General features: G+C 36.5%; 1 protein-coding gene across 5 annotated transcripts in view; it reads right to left on the bottom strand.

Moving 5' to 3' along the window:
• ARHGAP12 (Rho GTPase activating protein 12) overlaps positions 1 to 17881 on the bottom strand; it is a 127534-nt gene that overhangs the window by 33247 nt on the left and 76406 nt on the right. For all 5 annotated transcript variants that reach the window (XM_037837935.1, XM_037837937.1, XM_037837938.1 and 2 more), the window contains 3 exons: positions 16048 to 16173; positions 9082 to 9156; positions 2217 to 2278 (listed from right to left, as the gene is read on the bottom strand). In XM_037837935.1, the coding sequence (XP_037693863.1) occupies positions 2217 to 2278; positions 9082 to 9156; positions 16048 to 16173 (263 nt within the window). The remainder of the gene's footprint in view (positions 1 to 2216; positions 2279 to 9081; positions 9157 to 16047; positions 16174 to 17881) is intronic.

Here is a 17881-nt window from a genome sequence, read left to right as displayed (position 1 = left end):
AGCATCAAATACACTATCACCAAGAGCCTGGCCTCTTATAAGCATTTGAGTAGAAGTATCCAAGGGTGATTTTTGCATATTTCTACCGCCAACTCATGCCTTGGACTATCAGTACCATCTTGACATTGGAAACAGAGTTATTAGTGGCTTTTAATGTAATCAGAATAGAGAACCAATTCCCAAAACCCCCAAACCAACTCAGAAATCTCATCCTTAAGATTGTGTTTCTCAAGAACCATTCTTGGCGCTAAAATCTGTATTAGTCTGGGTCCAACAGAAAAACAGAACTGACAGGATATATATTTAAATAAATATTAGGAGATTGTTATAGAAATTCACTCATGCAACAGTGAGGATTGGCGAGACCAAATTCCAATGAAGGTTTTCGATGAATTCCCCAGAAGCAGCTGGCTGGCTGAAGTAGAGATGGTAATTCTTCCTTCTAACTGCTGATATTGTCTGTTCTACCTTTATGGCCTTCAACAGACATTGAATGAGACTTCTCTCACTGCTGCAGGTAATCTCCTCTGTTGGTTGTAGATGCAATCAGCCTTAGATGCGATCAACTTACTGATGATTTAAATCCAGGAAACACCCTCACAGTAAGAATCAGGGCAATGCTTGCTTGACCAAACAATTAGATTCTATTACCTGGTTGTGCTGGTCTGAATGTATTATGTCCCTCAAAGGCCATTACCTTTGATGTAATCTTGTGTGGGCAGACCTATCAGTGTTGATTAGATTATAATTCTTTGAGTGTTTCCATGGAATGTGCCCCACCCAACTGTGGCTGATAACTCTGATGATATATTCCCATGGAGGCGTGGCCCCACCCATTCAGGGTGGGCCTTGATCAGTGGAGCCATATAAATGGGCTGATAAACAGAAGGGACTCAGTGCAGCTGTGAGTGACATTTTGAAGAGGAGCTATAGCCAAGAGGGACACTTTGAAGAAAGCACAGGAGCTGCAGATGAGAGACAGTTTGAAGACAGCCTTTGAAAGCAGACTCTTGCTCCGGAGAAGCTGAGAGAGGACAAATATCCCAAGTGCAACTAAGAGGGACATTTTTGAGGAACTGCAGCCTAGAGAGGAACATCCTGGGAGAAAGCCATTTTGAAACCAGAACTTTGGAGCAGATGCCAGCCATGTGCCTTCCCAGCTAACAGAGGTTTTCCGGACACCATTGGCCATCCTCCAGTGAAGGTACCCGATTGCTGATGTGTTACCTTGGACACTTTATGGCTTAAGACTGTAACTGAATAACCAAATAAACCCCTTTTTATAAAAGCCAATCCATCTCTGGTGTTTTGCATTCCGGCAGCATCAACAAACTAGAACACTGGTCAAGTTGACACAAGAACTTGATCATCACATCTACCAATAGGGAACTTATCAAATAAACTAGGAAACAGCCATACTGAAACAAGCACACACACACACACACACAAGAGATAAAGGAACCCCCAATTCAGAATTTCTCTCTGAAATTTAACTGATTCCTCAGCTCTTTGCTCTATGCATTTTAATTAGGAAAAAAATCTTTCCTGTAAGGGAGATAAACATAATATGCAGCAGTTAAAAAGAATGTGGCAGATCTACATACAATGAAATAGAACTATCTCCAAGATAAACTGTTAAAAGACTGTTTAGAAAAATAATCTAAGCACATACAAACACATACACATTTTTTGCCCCCTTCTCTGGAGGAAAGCACTAGAATTCAACAGACTTAACACTGGTTGCCTCTGTGAAGAGGAACTAATGGCTGAATGCTGACTTCACCAAATACTTTGTTTATATATTTTTGTTTGTTTTATTTTTGTTTAAATTTTTATTATGGTAACACATACACAACTCAATTTCCCATTTTAACTACTTTCAAGTATACAATTTAGTGGTATTGATTACATTTGATTTTTACCATGTGCACTTACTACCTATTTAAAAAAAAAAATAAAACGTTTTTAAAAGAAAGCTAATGCTTCCTCAGAATCCTCTGTTTTATCACCTATGAATTTGATATTATCTTAAGAAATATATCAAGACAAGGGAAAACTTTAATATATTTCAAGACATCTTACATACATTGTATCAGGAAATATGGTTAGAAATATGAATCTTGTAACTGTTTCTCCTAGAATATAATCATATTGATAATTTATACTTATTTAAACCAGATGAAACATGTAAGGACATTAATGATTTCTGTACTTACCGAACCTTTTTCCCATTTTCAGTAATTTTTGTTACATTTAATAGTCCATATTTCTCTTGACCCTATGGAACAGAATAATACAGTTTATGCACCATTCATATAGACAATGGGGACCAGGTTCTTATATTTATCGAATCAAAATGATCTGGTACTCTAAAAATTAGCTTAAAAGAAAAAATTAGTCAGTATGTAATATAATTAGCCCTAGGATACATTAAGGAAATAATTTCCTAATACTTCTGTAAAGTTGTTTTCAGTAATTTTATCATCAACACTTCCTGTCCTCCTTAACTCACAGCAGTCATTGGGTACTTTCCTACCAAATTAGATTTCCATATGAATGCTACAAGTCAGCAATGGAAAATGATTTATGTCTTCCTGTTCAAAGAAAATGATACAATATGATAAATATCACAAAAAGGGAATTATTCACTTTGCTATTACTTTACAACAATATAGCCTGCAAACTATTTAGATACTAATCCACTGTGTTAGAATATAAAAATAATTTGATAAAACAAACGGAGTGACTATCCTTAAGAAATTACTCAAAGGTAACTAGTATTATGCGTAGAGCTGGCCTTAATGTGGAATAAAAACTCAATGTAGGCTTCCTTAAACATATTCGCAGAAGGTCAGTTGGGTTCTGGACAAAATGAATGTATTAGCCAGCTGATGTTAAAAATAGTAAGCTATCTCATTAAACCCTACAAAGGCAAAAGCCACTGGACTAAGGTTAATGCTCTCTTACAGTTCCTGAAGGAGAAACTAAAGCATTTTATCACTGATTTCAACTTCCCCTATTTGAGTGACTTTAATCAAAATGAGTTGGTGCCTACAAGTAATCTTTGACATTAGTAAACACTGTATGTACATGACATTGTTAAAATTTACTTCAACTGAACTGAAATAAGCACACACACACACACACACACACACACACACACATATAGAGAGATAAAGGAATCCCCAATTCAGAATTTCTCTCTGAAATTTAACTGATACCTCAGCTCTTTGCTCTATGAACTTTAATTAGAAAGAAATCTTTCCTGTATGGGAGATAAACATAAAATTGAGTATTTTCTCAATAATGTCTAGATGATAATGTTTTAAAGTTTTGTTTGGTCTCACATTTATGGATGAAGCTGACAAACTTTTGTGTTAATTCACAGTTTTGGTATACGGGGACCTTGGGAAATACCTCAAGGAAGTTTTACTGTAATTTATCCACAAATCATAGGTGAATCATCTTAGATATGCAAGTCTGATACTTTTCATAAGAGCTCTCTGTTGCCTCTCAAAAAAAAAACATCAATTACAAGGTTTTAAGTATGCACACAGTGTTATATAAGAACATTAAAATTTTCAAACATATGGGAAGTAAGGAACAACATTAATCAGAGTGGATGAGCACTGGTTAGCTGAGCTAAGCACAGGAAATGGAAGCATAGAAAGGTAGAGATCAAGCTCATGAAAAATGTCACAGCTGGAATTATGCCGGGTAAAGGAGCAGGGGTGGAAATGCAGGTAGAAAAACGGATGACAAAGAGCCTGAGGAGGAGAGAGACTCTCAACAGGAATTCTTGTCTGAGTCAGTGGACAGAATGAGAACTGGTGCAACTGTGTGCACGCATACGCTCAAGAAAAGGTTCAGTACTTTTATCAAATTCTCACAGGATCAAGACCCAAGTACCAATGCTGTATTACACATTCTGACTTGACCATGAAATAAATACAAAATGCCATAGCCAAAATGAATAAATATAGAAAATAATTACCATACAATGGGATAAGAGCTAGGAGAAGGGTGTGCAGGTGTGAAGTTTGCATAGCTAACTCAACCCAGGAGATAATGAAAGCAGAGAAGGCTTCCTGAAAGAAGCTGACACTACAGTTAGGAGTCTGAGTTAGCCAGGTGGGAAAAGGAGAGGAAGGACAATGGGAAATGGAAAATAGAAGCTAAAGAGTGTATATTGCATTTGAGGGAGTTTAAGTTCCTTTAAAGTATTAGGTGAGGTGCTTCTCCTAAAGTATTAGGAGTAAAGTATTAGGAGAAGTGGCAGGAAAAGAGGTGCAGGGGAGGGGACTATCTTGTAGCATGTGAAGGAGGGGTTTGTTTTCTATCCTGGAGGAGCTTAAGCAGCAGCAGAAAGAATGAACTAAGGGTGGGAACCAAGTAGGAGGCAATCCTAATGAACAGCATAAGAGATGAAGAAGGCCCGGACTAGGGCAGTGGCTGTGTGTGAAGGGGGCCAAATTCCAGCATCAGAACATAAGTGAAAGGGACTGGATATCAGGGTAAGAGGGAAGATTTGAGGAAAACTGCCAAGCTGGGATGCCTGGTGGTATCTCAGCATAAACATCTTGTTTTTAGAGCAGCTTTCCCTCACCTCTCTTTGTAGGTGCCCTTCCTCCCCCATTATTCTCTATGACCACCCCTCGACTGTCTCCTTCATTGCACTTAAGGCAAAGTGCAATTACTTATCTATTATTTATTCACCGTCTGCTCCATTAGACTGAACGTTGGGACCACAACTCTTGTGCTCATCAATGTAGACCAAAGTCTAGTAGAGCGGCAATCAATATGTATTTGTTGAATGAATTAACCAGCAGATGAACACTGCTATTACAAGGAAGAAATATAAGAGAGCCAGGTCAGGGAGTGCAGAAAACAAAGCTTTAAAAGTTTTAAACAGCCAAGCTTTTGAATTTGACATCAAAGTGCTGAGGAGGTAGATGATACACAGGTGAGAGATCTGAGAAAAGATTTGACAGATTTTGATTTCATACTGTTTGGTATACTTTTTCTATTTAAAATGATTCAAAAGCAACCAATGTTTTTGTGTCGCTTACTACGATAATTCAGAAAAAAAAGCCCCAATTCACACAAAATTATTTCTTAGTCTAAATACATTCTGATACTCCCAAGGAAACTTAATACGGAAAATTAGCAGAAAGATATGCTTCTATAAGAAGCATCTATAATAAAGAAGAAAACTATGGTTAAATTATGAACAAAAAGATTATAAAATCATCATCTAAATAAGGCAAGAAAACAATAAAACTTCAATTCCATTAAGTAATTTGGGAAGAACTTCACAGGTTCATCATTGCTTTGCAGACTCCAGAATTTCTAACCATGTTGTATTCTTATTTAGTAAAATAAGCATTTCCCAACTGGGGCTAACAATTGCTATATACCAAAATCAATAAACCTCATCACAATGCTGATCTTCAGTCAATCATGCTATGATTATATCATAAGATTATTTTAATACAGAATATATGAACTTGTGCAATGATAAACCGGTAAAAAACCAGGGTGATGAAACATTGGGAAGAAGTAAATCCACGGAGATAGAAAGCAGACTAGTGGTTGCCAGGGGCTGGAGAGAGGGGGATGGGCAGCGACTGCTTAATGGGTATAGGGTTTCCTCTTGGGGTGATGAAAACATCTTGGAACTAGAAACTGATGGCTGCACACACTGCGAATGTACCAAATACCACTAAATTATACACTTTAAAATGGTGAATGGTTAATTTCATGTTACATGAACCACAATAAAAAAAATTATTTTTAAAGAATCAGTGTTTTCATTCAACAAAAAAAAAATTAGTAAATTTGTCCACTAATACTCTTGTTAAAGAAAGTGCTGAAATGTACTTTTCTCTGAAATGAACAATAATGCATTTTAATACAATAATTGGAAATACAGGGTCAAAAACTCAAGTTTTCAAATTATATTTTCTAAACTTTTATTCAGTATTCAGTAATTGGGAACTTTAAGTTCTTAGATGAGCCCTCGGAAGCCTATTTAATACATACTGTAGCCACATTATAGAGAAATATATTATCAAATTTTTAAAAATGAATACCCTGCCTATTTCCAAAACAGACTTGAAGGGACTATGGGAAATAATAATGTACTTGAAAATAGGAAACATAAGAAAAATTAGCACGTTTAATATTTACGCTAAGGGATGGACTTTTAAGTCTGGTTTGATTACATGAAGTCAAGGAGGTAATTGAACAATTAGCAGAGATTTTTAAGGTAACATCAAGTAGCTGACATTGGTTATGAGATCAGTTTCACTTCTGGAATTGTAGCTCCCTTTTTCTTACCAGAGCCTTTACACCAACCAGATTTTAACTCAAAGAAAAAGAGGGGGGAAGTACCTTTTTGTGGTAATTGGGTAAGAGCAGGAAAGAGGTTAGACGGGGTTGCAGCAGGGCTGGTGGAAAGAGGAACCCAGAGAAGAAGGGCCAGAGGACAGCAGGAGGAAGAGAAGAGCTCAGAGAGCACAGGGCTCAGCGCAGACGCAAGACAGGGGGGGTGGGATGCATTCCGGAGGAAAAGGAGAGCTGCATGCTTCTGTGAAATTAGAATGGCCTTGGGCAGAATTAACAGAGCTGTTTATTTGTTCACCTGAAGTTAAAAAACAGAATGAAATGGAGAAGAAAACTGCTCAGGCAGGTTCCCAGTGCTGGCCATCAGAGGGTACCAAGAGTTCAGGATGGTCTAATTGCTATCATACGCTTCAGAAAATGGGCAAATGGGGGAACAATCTTATGGAATATTTTCAAATTCATGTTTCTAAGATTGCCCAGAAATCCCCTTTTATTTACAAAGTAATTCATAAAAAGATCTGTCTAGGAATTGTATATTACCTACATTTAAAATGAGTTTTAAAAGGTTTTTTACTCTTTTTTAGATGGATTGACAAATTAAGAGTGTTGTAGTACGAGTGCTTTAGAGTCATACAATAATTCTTATCAAAACCACTAAAATTCTGTTCACGTTTACCATCTTTAGTTACTGTTTATGTACCTAGCACTGTGCTAGATAATACAAAAAATAAAAAGTAGGCACATGTGGTCCCTATCCGTTAGGAGTTTATAATCTTAGTAGGGAAACCAGGAACACACCCTTCAATACAATAGGTGACTTTGGAGTTCAGAAATAAAAAACAGTACTTCCTAAGAGAGTGGGTCCTGAAAGAGGCACAGGATTTAACTGCATGTGTAGAAACGTCAGAGACCATCCCTGAGCAGTGTCAGCAGGAAACTGTGCAACCCACATGATGAGCCATAAAAGACCTGCTTAGGTTACACAACAGGGAAAGTGAGAAAATTAAAACGGAAGTCTGTAGTATCCTAATAAGCAAGAACCTATCAGAATTTCATAAAATAAGGAAATCACAATAAAAGTTTAATTTATTCATTCAACAAATATCTGCTGATCAGCTACTACTACACGGCACTGCAGGAAGTTCTGGGGATACTCTGCCCCTGCTCTAATGGGGAGGAAATGTCTAGCGAGGAAAACAACATCAATAAAGAGTTGGAGATTCATGTAAGAAATAAGTAATGAAAAGTTACTCTATTTTATGTAATCAAATAATGTATAATCAAATGCTATGAAGAGTGTTACAGGAAACCTGACCTGTTTAGAAGGATCAGATTTAAATTCTCTGAGGAAGTGAAGTTTGGAGTGAGCGCTAGTAAGTGAACAGCAGTCAACCAGGCAAAGATGCGGGAGGAAACTGTTCCAGTGGGCAGAGGAAACAACACGTGCAAGTGAAACCAGCTGCTTAGCAAGCCCATTTCCTAACCCCTCCCTTACTTCCTTGAGGTCCACCTACTCAAGCTTATTAATAAGAGGCTTGCTTCACCAAAAGCGTAATTGCAGTATCCTTTTCCCCCTGTAGAAACAAGTCAAGACCAGTTCCAACTAGATCTGGAGACCGGAACATGCCTGAAAAGATAAAAGTCTGACCTAACGTTACTTATGCTTTATTATAATACTAAAAAGCATACCCCTCGTCATGTTAAGGCCACCATTTTTTAACATGCGATGTATGAACAGATATGATTTGTAACTGTGCATGCTCCATTAATCCTGCCTCCTAACCTGCACCATGTCACCCTGTCCTGAGTCACTCCCTAGACCAACCCCTTCCAAATCGCATGAATAACATAAGCCTCCTCAGCTTGGGGAGACAGATTTTAACCCCAGTCTTCTTGCTTGGCCTTGCAATAAATAAACTCTTTCTTTTTTCAAAATTCTGATGTTATTAATACTGGCTTCTACAACTATCGGGCAACAGCCCACTTGCTTGGTAAGACAAGACCATAAACTGAAAAGCAGCGCTCTGCTGAGGGACTGAAAGGACGGTGTAGGTGGAGAGAGAAAAGCAAGATGGGAAAGAGTGGAAAGAGCTGAGGCTGGCGAGACACTCGAGAGCAAGCACAGTGTTGTAATTAAAAATTGTGGTCTTCATTCTAAATGGAAGGGGGAGCCACTGAGGGCTTTCAACCAGTTAGCAACTTAAAGGAAAGACTGGAAGAGATTCCAAATGCAGAGATAAAATAACATTTCATCAAGGTTAAGACGTGTCTGGAGAGAAGTCACTTGGAGGTTTTTCAGTTTCGAGGAAATTAAGAGTCGTGCTACATATTTTACAGCATAAGAAAAAACTGAGGTCTATGCTAATTAAGCAGGGAAAAGCTCTTACCTTTGAACAGCTGGCCTGGGAGAAAAAGGTAAAGTATACTTTGGTAGTACTCTCCAGGAATTTTTATATTTATTTTCAGAAGTCAAATATATATTCATCAACTTATAAATATGGCATATATATATAATCAATCTTATAAGATACCATATTTTGCACAAAAAGGGTTTTTTTATCAATAAAATCTGATTCTTAATTTAAACCCATTATAATTGTGATTTTTTTTTAAAAAACAGTGAACTTGAATAGAAACCCAAGAAATATTTAAGCATTACCCCTAGAGAATATTAATTTATTGAAATGGATTGAAATGACTGGACTATATTTTATTAGATGCTTCTATCATACTAACTGTATCTTGGTGCTTTGGTGAAGAGGGAGAAGACTCGTTTTCAGGAAAGCAGGGCTTTGAGGCAGTTGGAGACTCCTACAAGAAATAAGTAATGAAAAAAGTTACTCTATTTTACACGATCATATTTCTTCCTCTACTCTGAGAGAGAGAAAGCTTCCTAAGGGAGGCTAAGAAAAAATCTTTTCCTAATTCTTTTCCTTCCATATCAAGCTCTGACATTAGCATTGTACTGATTTGAAAAATACAGATGTTATAAAAAGTATAGGAAATATGGAATATAACAATTACAGTTAAATTTAAAAACTGCATAAACAATTACTCAAAATATATGACTTATATTGCCTTAACATAATGATAGTTACATCAGATTGAATAAACCATATTTAAAATATGTAAATTCTAAGAATTTGTGGGTAGGCATGTTAATAGTTGCTGTACTAACTTGCTTTTGGCAAGGTGGTTATGAATAGCAACAGTCATAGAAATTACTTGGCAACTGCAAGAATGGGGACTTGATTTCAGTCAAAAGCTACACAAGAAAATAAATGAAAGTATTATTAACATTATTAATATGTAATTTATAGCTAACTTTCCAATGACTAGAAATAAAATTTTTAAAAGGCAAGGAAGAAATCTCAGATTTAAGAACTAATAACTCACTAGGAAAAAAAGGAAATTTTATAATATCTGAGCATATGAGATTATTACAAGTGTTATATATTTATAAATGTATATGCATATATGAATAGATGATATATATATGAATTCCTTTCAATAAAAAACATACCAGTCAGAAAGAGACAGATGCACACACACATATACAGTTTCACGTGCACACAGACATACGTGCACTTATCTCCTCTAATGTTATCTGGCAACCAAATTAGGGCCTATGTCATAACAACATTTATTTATATGGTATTAGGTTTCTTTGAAGAAATTTTAAGTTATACACACTCCCCCCCTCTTTACACTTATTCAGTGGGTTTGCTGTGGTACAATCCTCTTCATAACCTCTTAAGAAAGTGGATGCACTAGGCGATAATAAATAGACAAGTTCAGTTGGTGAAGTAATTACCTATGAATCTATTTACAAAGGGTAAAGTGGGGGTAAAAAGACATTTCTACCAAAAATAAATCAATCTCTGGTTCAAGAAAATATGTTTTCACAGTTCTGGTGCAATTAGATGAACAAGTGGTAAAAGAATTTCATGCAACTGTTTCGAAGCAATAGAATGGAAATGAATATCAAGAGAGATTAAAAAAGGAACAAGAAAATTAAAATCTAAACCACCCTACACCACCACTGTAATCATTATTATTTTTCCCAGTACCAAGAAGCAGTGGAGTTTGTTCAAAAACAGCTTTTGCCCTAGAAATTTATATATATTTAGGAGCTTTATATATACTGAATTGTTAATCTGATGGTTCTTGGAGTTGAATGAATTTTTCTATTAAAAATTTCTACAAATGATACCTACCCAGATTAATCTCAGCTTAAAGCTAATATATTTTCAATAACAGACTCCAGAATTCCATTCTTTTAATATGCCCACTGCATTCAACTGCAAAACATCCCTATAAAACAGAAACTAGAAATCGGTCTTCTACTTTTATTGTTGTACTAGTAGTCTATCCTATAACATATGCCTACACTGTTTATACAGTTCCACAAAAGTCCACCTTTTAATTCAACAAAGACAAACTTCATATAGTCACTTGTAGTACCAAAAAAACTATACTTGGAGAACCTAAGATGGTGGCTAGGAGAGACAGGGCGAAAAAACACCTCCATGAAAAATACTAGATAAAAGCCAGAAAGTGACACAGAACACCAGTTTCAGCGATATACCAGCTGGCAAGGTTTGCTAAATCCACAGGGACTGTGCACTTGGTGAAACCGGGAGTCTGCAATCTGAAACGAGTGAGTAAGCCTGCTGAATATCCGGCAGCCACGCTGCAGTGTGGGGAAACCGTGAGTTGGCATTTGGAGGCGGACTAGTTCTTTTTTTAAAAAACCCACAATGCGGCTGCAGATATTGCAGCGAAAACCGCACAGTGAAGCGCAGCAGGAACGGGCTGTGTGAACGCCTCAATATCTGGCATGGAACATAGCCTTTTGCATACCTGCTGCTAATTGTCTCGGAGTGAGGAAGGCAGAGGTGTGCCAAAAGGTGAAAAAAAACCACGCCCCTTGAAGCCATCTTCCCGGCGGGCTGGGAACACTCCTGCCCAGCACAAGTGCCACAGCCCAGAGCCGCGCCAAAAAACCAGTGTGACAAGAAGTGTTTCCAGCATCACGTGCATACGCCACAATATCAGGCATGGACAATAGCCTTTCACACACCCACAGCTAACTGTCCCGGAGCTGTGAAGGCAGAGCTGTGTGAAAAGGGGGAAATTAACATGCCCCATTCAGCCATCCTTACAGCAGGCTGGGAATGCCCCTGCACGGCCTGGCGGCCCAGAACTTCTCTTGAGGGACAGCGCGCACTTGTGTCGTAGCACAGCCTTCCCTCAGCAGAGGCCCTAGAAGGGCACGGCTTGGAAGAGGAACCCAATCAGAAATCCCAGGGACCATACACCAATACCAAAGACTTCTGGGTCAGCAGCAGAGACAATCTGTGGTGAGACTGAAATGAAGGTTTAGACTCTTGCAACAGCCTTAAATCTCCAGGAACACCTGGGAGGTTTGATTACTAAAGCTACCCTCCCTCCCTAACCGCTCAGATACAGGCCCCACATTCAGGGCGGACAGCATCAAAAACACAACCAAACTTGGTGCACCAATTGGACCCCACAAGAACCAGACACCACAAAGACAAAGTTGGGTAGAACTGACTTGAGGGGAATAGGGGACTCGCGGACGTCACGTGCTGGTTAGTTAGAGAAAGTGTACGCCACCAAGCTGCAGATCTGACAAATTAGAGATTAGCCTTTGAATAATTCTACATATCCTAAAAGAACCCTATCAAGTAAAGCAAATGCCAAGAGCCCAAAAACAACAGAAAATTTTAAAGCATATGAAAAAACCAGATGATATGGAGAACCCAAACCCAAACACCCAAATCAAAAGATCAGAGGAGACACAGTACTTGGATCAATTAATCAAAGAACTAAAGACAAACAATGAGAGCATGGCACAGGATATAAAGGACATGAAGAAGTTCCTAGAAGAGCATAAAGAAGAAATTGCAAAAGTAAATAAAAAAATAGATGATCTTATGGAAATAAAAGAAATGTTGACCAAATTAAAAGGATTCTGCATAGTCATAGTACAAGACTAGAGGAAGCTGAGCAACGTATCAGTGACCTCGAGGACCACAGAACGGAAAATGAAAGAACAAAAGAAAGAATGGGGAAAAAATCGGAAAAACTGAAATGGACCTCAGGGATATGAGAGATAATATAAAACATCTAAATATAAGACTCATTCGTGTCCCAGAAGGGGAAGAGAAGGGCAAAGGTCTAGAAAGAGTATTCAAAGAAAATGTTGGGGAAAACTTCCCAAACCTTCTACACAATATAAATACACAAAGCATAAATGCCCAGTGAACTCCAAATAGAATAGATCCAAACAAACTCACTCCAAGACATATTCTAATCACACTGTAAAATACTGAAGAGAAGGAGCAAGTTCTGAAAGCAGCAAGAGAAAAGCAATTCACTACATACAAAGGAAACAACATAAGACTAAGTAGTGACTACTCAGCAGCCACCATGGAGGCAAGAAAGCAGTGGCATGACATACTTAAAATTCTGAGAGAGAAAAATTTCCAACCAAGAATACTTTCTCCAGCAAAGCTCTCCTTCAAATTTGAGAGAGCTTAAATTTTTCACAGACAAACAAATGCTGAGAGATTTTGCTAATAAAAGACCTGCCATACTTCAAATACTAAAGGGAGCCCTACAGACAGAGAAACAAAGAAAGGAGAGAGAGAGAGAGAAAGGTTCAGTACTAAACAGATTCAATATTGGTTCATTAAATGACAATAAGAGAGAGAGGGAAAAAATATATCTGCAAAACTAAAGGAGGCAATGGATGGTTCCACGGTGATTGTGGGAGGCTTCAACACAACACTCTCTCCTGTGGATGGATCAACCAGACAGAAGACCAATAAGGAAATTGATAACCGAAACAATCTGATAAATGAATTGGATTTAACAGACATATATAGAACATTATATCCCAAATCACCAGGATACACATTCTTCTCTAGTGATCATGGAAATTTCTCCAGAATAGACCATATGCTGGGACATAAAACAAGCCTCAATAAATTTTTTTAAAAAATTGAAATTATTCAAAGCACATTCTCTGACCACAATGTAATACAATTAGAAGTCAATAAGCATCAGAGACTTAGAAAATTCACAAACACCTGGAGGTTAAAAATGACGGGGAGATGAAAACATTCCTGGATAATCAAAAGCTGAGGGACTTCATCACCAGTAGATCAGTCCTGTAAAAAATGCTAAAGGGAATTGGGCAGGCTAAAAGGAAAGGACACTAAACAATTGACTGAAACCACATGAAGAAATAAAGATTTCCAATAAAGATCACATGGTAAATATAAATACCAGTACTACTGTATTTTTGATTTGTAACTCCACTGTTTACTTCCTACAGGATCTAAAAGACATAAAATGTAATGATAAATCGGTGGTTTTGGACCCAATGTAAAATATGTAATTTTTTGACAAGAACTACATAAAGGTAGAATGAGGGAGTATAGGAACATAGTTTATGTGTCCTATTGAAGTTAAGTTGGTATCAAAGAAAACATGATTGTTATAGATTTAGGATGTTAAATTTAAGCCCCACAGTAAACACAAAGAAAGTATCAGACAATATGACCATAGAGATGAAAAGTAGAGTCTGGTTACAAGAAGTGGGGAAGGGGCATTGGGAAGTTAATAAGAAATGAGGGTAGGGTTTCTGTTTGGGGTGAGGGGAAATTTCTAGTAATGGATGGTGGGAAGGTGATGGCATTGCAACACTGTGAATGTGATTAATCCCACTAAATGGAATGCTTGGGAGGCACTGGAATGGGAAGATTTATGCTGTATATATGTTTCCACAATTGAAAAAAAAGACAGTCTAAACAGATAATGACAATTAAATGCCATAGATGATCCTGGATGAGATCTCAGAATAGAGGAGAAAAGGCTCACAAGGACACAATTGGGACATAAGAAAAAAATGAAATATAGAATGTAAGCTTTATATCAATGTTAAATTTCTTGATTTTCTTAACTACACTTAATGTGATTACATAAATGAATATTCTTGTTCATAGGAAATGTATATGTGAATTACATTATTTGTTCAAGGCTGTGTGCAACCTGCTCTCCTATGTTCAGAAGACAGAGCAATAGATGATGGATCATAGGGAGGGAGGGAGGGAGGGAAAGAAAGAAATGCTAAAGTGACAAAATATTAAAGTTGGTAGACCTGGGTATCGTTGGAGGGGGGTTGGGGTAGGTGGAGCTCTGTGTATGGGTTTGTATTATTTTTGCAACTGTCCTGTAAGTTTGAATTTATTTCAAAATAAAAAGTAAAAAAACAAACAAAAAAACTATACTAGCTTCAACTGATAAGTTGAGATAATTTATAAAGTATATAAACTTAGAGAAATGTGTCTCAGAGGACTTCATTATGCTTTCACTAATACATCTAAATGTGCAGGAAACCTGTTAATTATGCTAAAACAGAAGACTGGTGTAACAAGAGTCTTCAATAACAAATACCTTTTAAAAGAATTTATTTAGTTTTGGGGTGTTACCATATTCACTGTTTTACCCTAGAATGCCTGACATTCTGCAAATTCATACTAATTTCCCACCCCATTCCCAAAATGAAAAGATGTAAATCATAAGAAAGTTTACAACTTTATGGTCCAAGACACAGAAGGAAAAATACTGCATGAAATACAACTGTATCTCATTGTATCACAAGAGACTGTATTGTAAGAGATGGCTAGAAATAGCAAATCCACAGACACAGAAAGTATATTAGAAATTACCAGGAGATGGGGGTGAGGGAAAGACAGAGTATATGTTTGGTGGATATGGAGTGTATGTAAATAAAATTATTGTTTTTAAAATGTACGCATGAGGATGTTTATCATAGCCTCTTTTATAACAGAGAAAAACTGGAAACAATATTCAACAATAGAGGACTGGTTAAGAAAATTAGGGTGTATCTATACTATGGAATGCTAAGTAGTATTAAAAATCACGTTGTGGAGTAAATTCATTTACATTGGGGGCAGGAGAGAAGAAAAACCTTATGACTTTTCTATTCTGATGTTTGCATCAAGATTCATCCCTTATTTGAAACAGAGAACTACTGCTTCTCAGATTGTTAAAGTAGCATTTTCTGCAGAGAGCTGTTTTACCTTTCTTTGATTTTTTTTTTTTAAGTGGCCGAAAGTATATTTGGGAAAAGAGAGGGAGTAAGAATTCCAGTCATCCCTGGGATGAGCAAAAATAATTGAATACCTTTACCACAAACCTCTTGAAGATTGAAAGCAAATAAAAGATAACAGAAATGTGACATTAAAACAGAGTAATCAACAAAATGTGCTGCCTACTAGGTGCAAATGTATCCATGTACACATCAAGGCATAGATAATCCAAGTCCATTGTGCAAAAATCCAAAAAACCTCAAAATGAAAATCTATTTCATAGAAAACTGATGCTGAATACACTAAAATAGTAATGACCAAGGTATGAAATTCAGCTAAAGAGAAAATAAATAGTATAGTTACATTTCATCATATATGCAGATCAAAAGTTTAAGTTGGTTCAAAAGAAATAAAATATTTTGGCAAAGAATTAATTATATTTAACAAAAGAAACACTACATGAGTTGAGATATTAGTACAAATGGGGACAATTCACTGTACAATATAATGCACAAAGAACTCGCCACAATTCTCAACATTCCCCCGACAGGCCCACCTTCTCATTGGTGTCTAACACAATCGTGCTGTGCCTCCACTTCGTTAACACTATGGGCTCCTGCAGACGTCTGTCCAGGCTCCTACTTTTAATTATTTCTCTCTGCTGCTGGGACGAAGCATTATACTAAAGAAAACAAAAGAGAGTTCATAAATAAGAGAAACAAAAGTAGAACCTAAACATGACGTTTCACAGAGTTCATCCTATTACACCACAGTAAGTTTCTCTGGCCAGTTTTCCCAGCATGTGGTACAACTGAAAAGAGTATGGGTTCTGACTTAGACAGACCAGGTAAGTGTAATCTTTGGCAAAATATTTAACTTCCCCATGTCTAAGTTTCCTCAACTTCAAAAGAGAAACAACAGACATATCATCTTATTTACAGAGTTGCTACAGGATTAAACAATGTTTAAAAACTGCCAAACACTGCCCTGACACTAGTTACTTAATAAATATTAGTTATAATTTATAAAATGAGGTCATGGGATAAATTAATTTTCTAAGATTCCTTCCCCTAAAATCCTCAGGAATTCAATTTTTGGTTTAGGTTGTAAAAATAATGCTTATATACACAGAGTATTCTTACATTTAAAGTTTTTGTTGTTGTTTTGCTTTTTTGGCTTTGCTTTTAATTATGCCAAACATACCACTGTTGGGTTCTCTGAAACAGTAAAACATAAGCAGGTCTAGAGGTAGAAATGGTCCTGATTTTAAAAGCCAATCCTGAATATGCCAGTTGTGTACAAAGGCTAGGTAATCGTTACCAAAAGAAAATTTTATACATATATATATAATTAAGGACACTTAAATTGTAAAAACCTTGTGTTTCACACTCCCTTTATCCAGTGTATGGACAAATGAGTAGAAAAAAGGGGACAAAAAGTAAATGAATAATAGGGGGGAAAAGGAGTATGAGATGTTCTTTACTTTTATTTTTTATTCTTATTCTTTTTTGAATGTTCAAAAATGTTCAAAAAATTGATTGCGGTGATGAATGCACAACTAAGTGATGATACTGTGAACTGATTCTACACTATGGACGATTGTATGGTATGTGAATACAACTCAATAAAACTGCATTTAAAATATTAAGGACACATCAATAAGGCATTAAATCATTTAAGTGTTTGACATACCAAGTAGATTGCCAAATAAAATTATTTGAGAAATGTGAGGCCTTAAGAGTTATGCTGTTTTATACAGACAATTTTAATCAATTATAAAGAAAATAAAAGAGAAGAAAATCAATTTCCTTTTTAAGAGATACTTCAAGAGACCCTGATTATAATTTCAATATAATTATACTTGGGAGATGTTTTTCTTTTAATATTAAAAAATATTAAAAAATCTTTCAACAACTTTCTTCACAATATCCCATTTCTTTATTCTCTAAAATGAGTCCACAGAAGCCCCTCAAACTGTCTCCTCAAGCTGTGATGTCATTCTTCACAGTAAAATATATGGTTTCAGTTTCAGTTGAAAAGAATGTGTGGTTTTCCTTCTTTAGACTGTTTATATGATAAATTACACTGAATGATTTTTGAATACTGGATCAACTTTACTTTTCTGGAATAAACTGCACTTGGTTGTAGTGAATGATTCTTTAATATATTGCAGGAATCAGTTTACTAATATTTTCTCAAGGATTTTTGCATCTATGCTCATGAGGAATATTGAACTCTGGTTTTCTTTTCTTCCAATATCTTCATCCAGTTTTGGAATCAGGGTAATTCTAGCCTCATAAAATGATTTGGGTAGAGTTTCCCCTTTTCTATTTCTGGAAGAGACTGTGCAGAATTGTTATTTCTTCTTTAAATGTTCAATAAAACTCACT

The sequence above is a fragment of the Choloepus didactylus genome, chromosome 5 (genome assembly GCF_015220235.1).
Source record: "Choloepus didactylus isolate mChoDid1 chromosome 5, mChoDid1.pri, whole genome shotgun sequence".
Lineage (NCBI taxonomy): Eukaryota > Metazoa > Chordata > Mammalia > Pilosa > Megalonychidae > Choloepus > Choloepus didactylus.
This window is presented reverse-complemented; position numbering and strand designations above follow the sequence as displayed.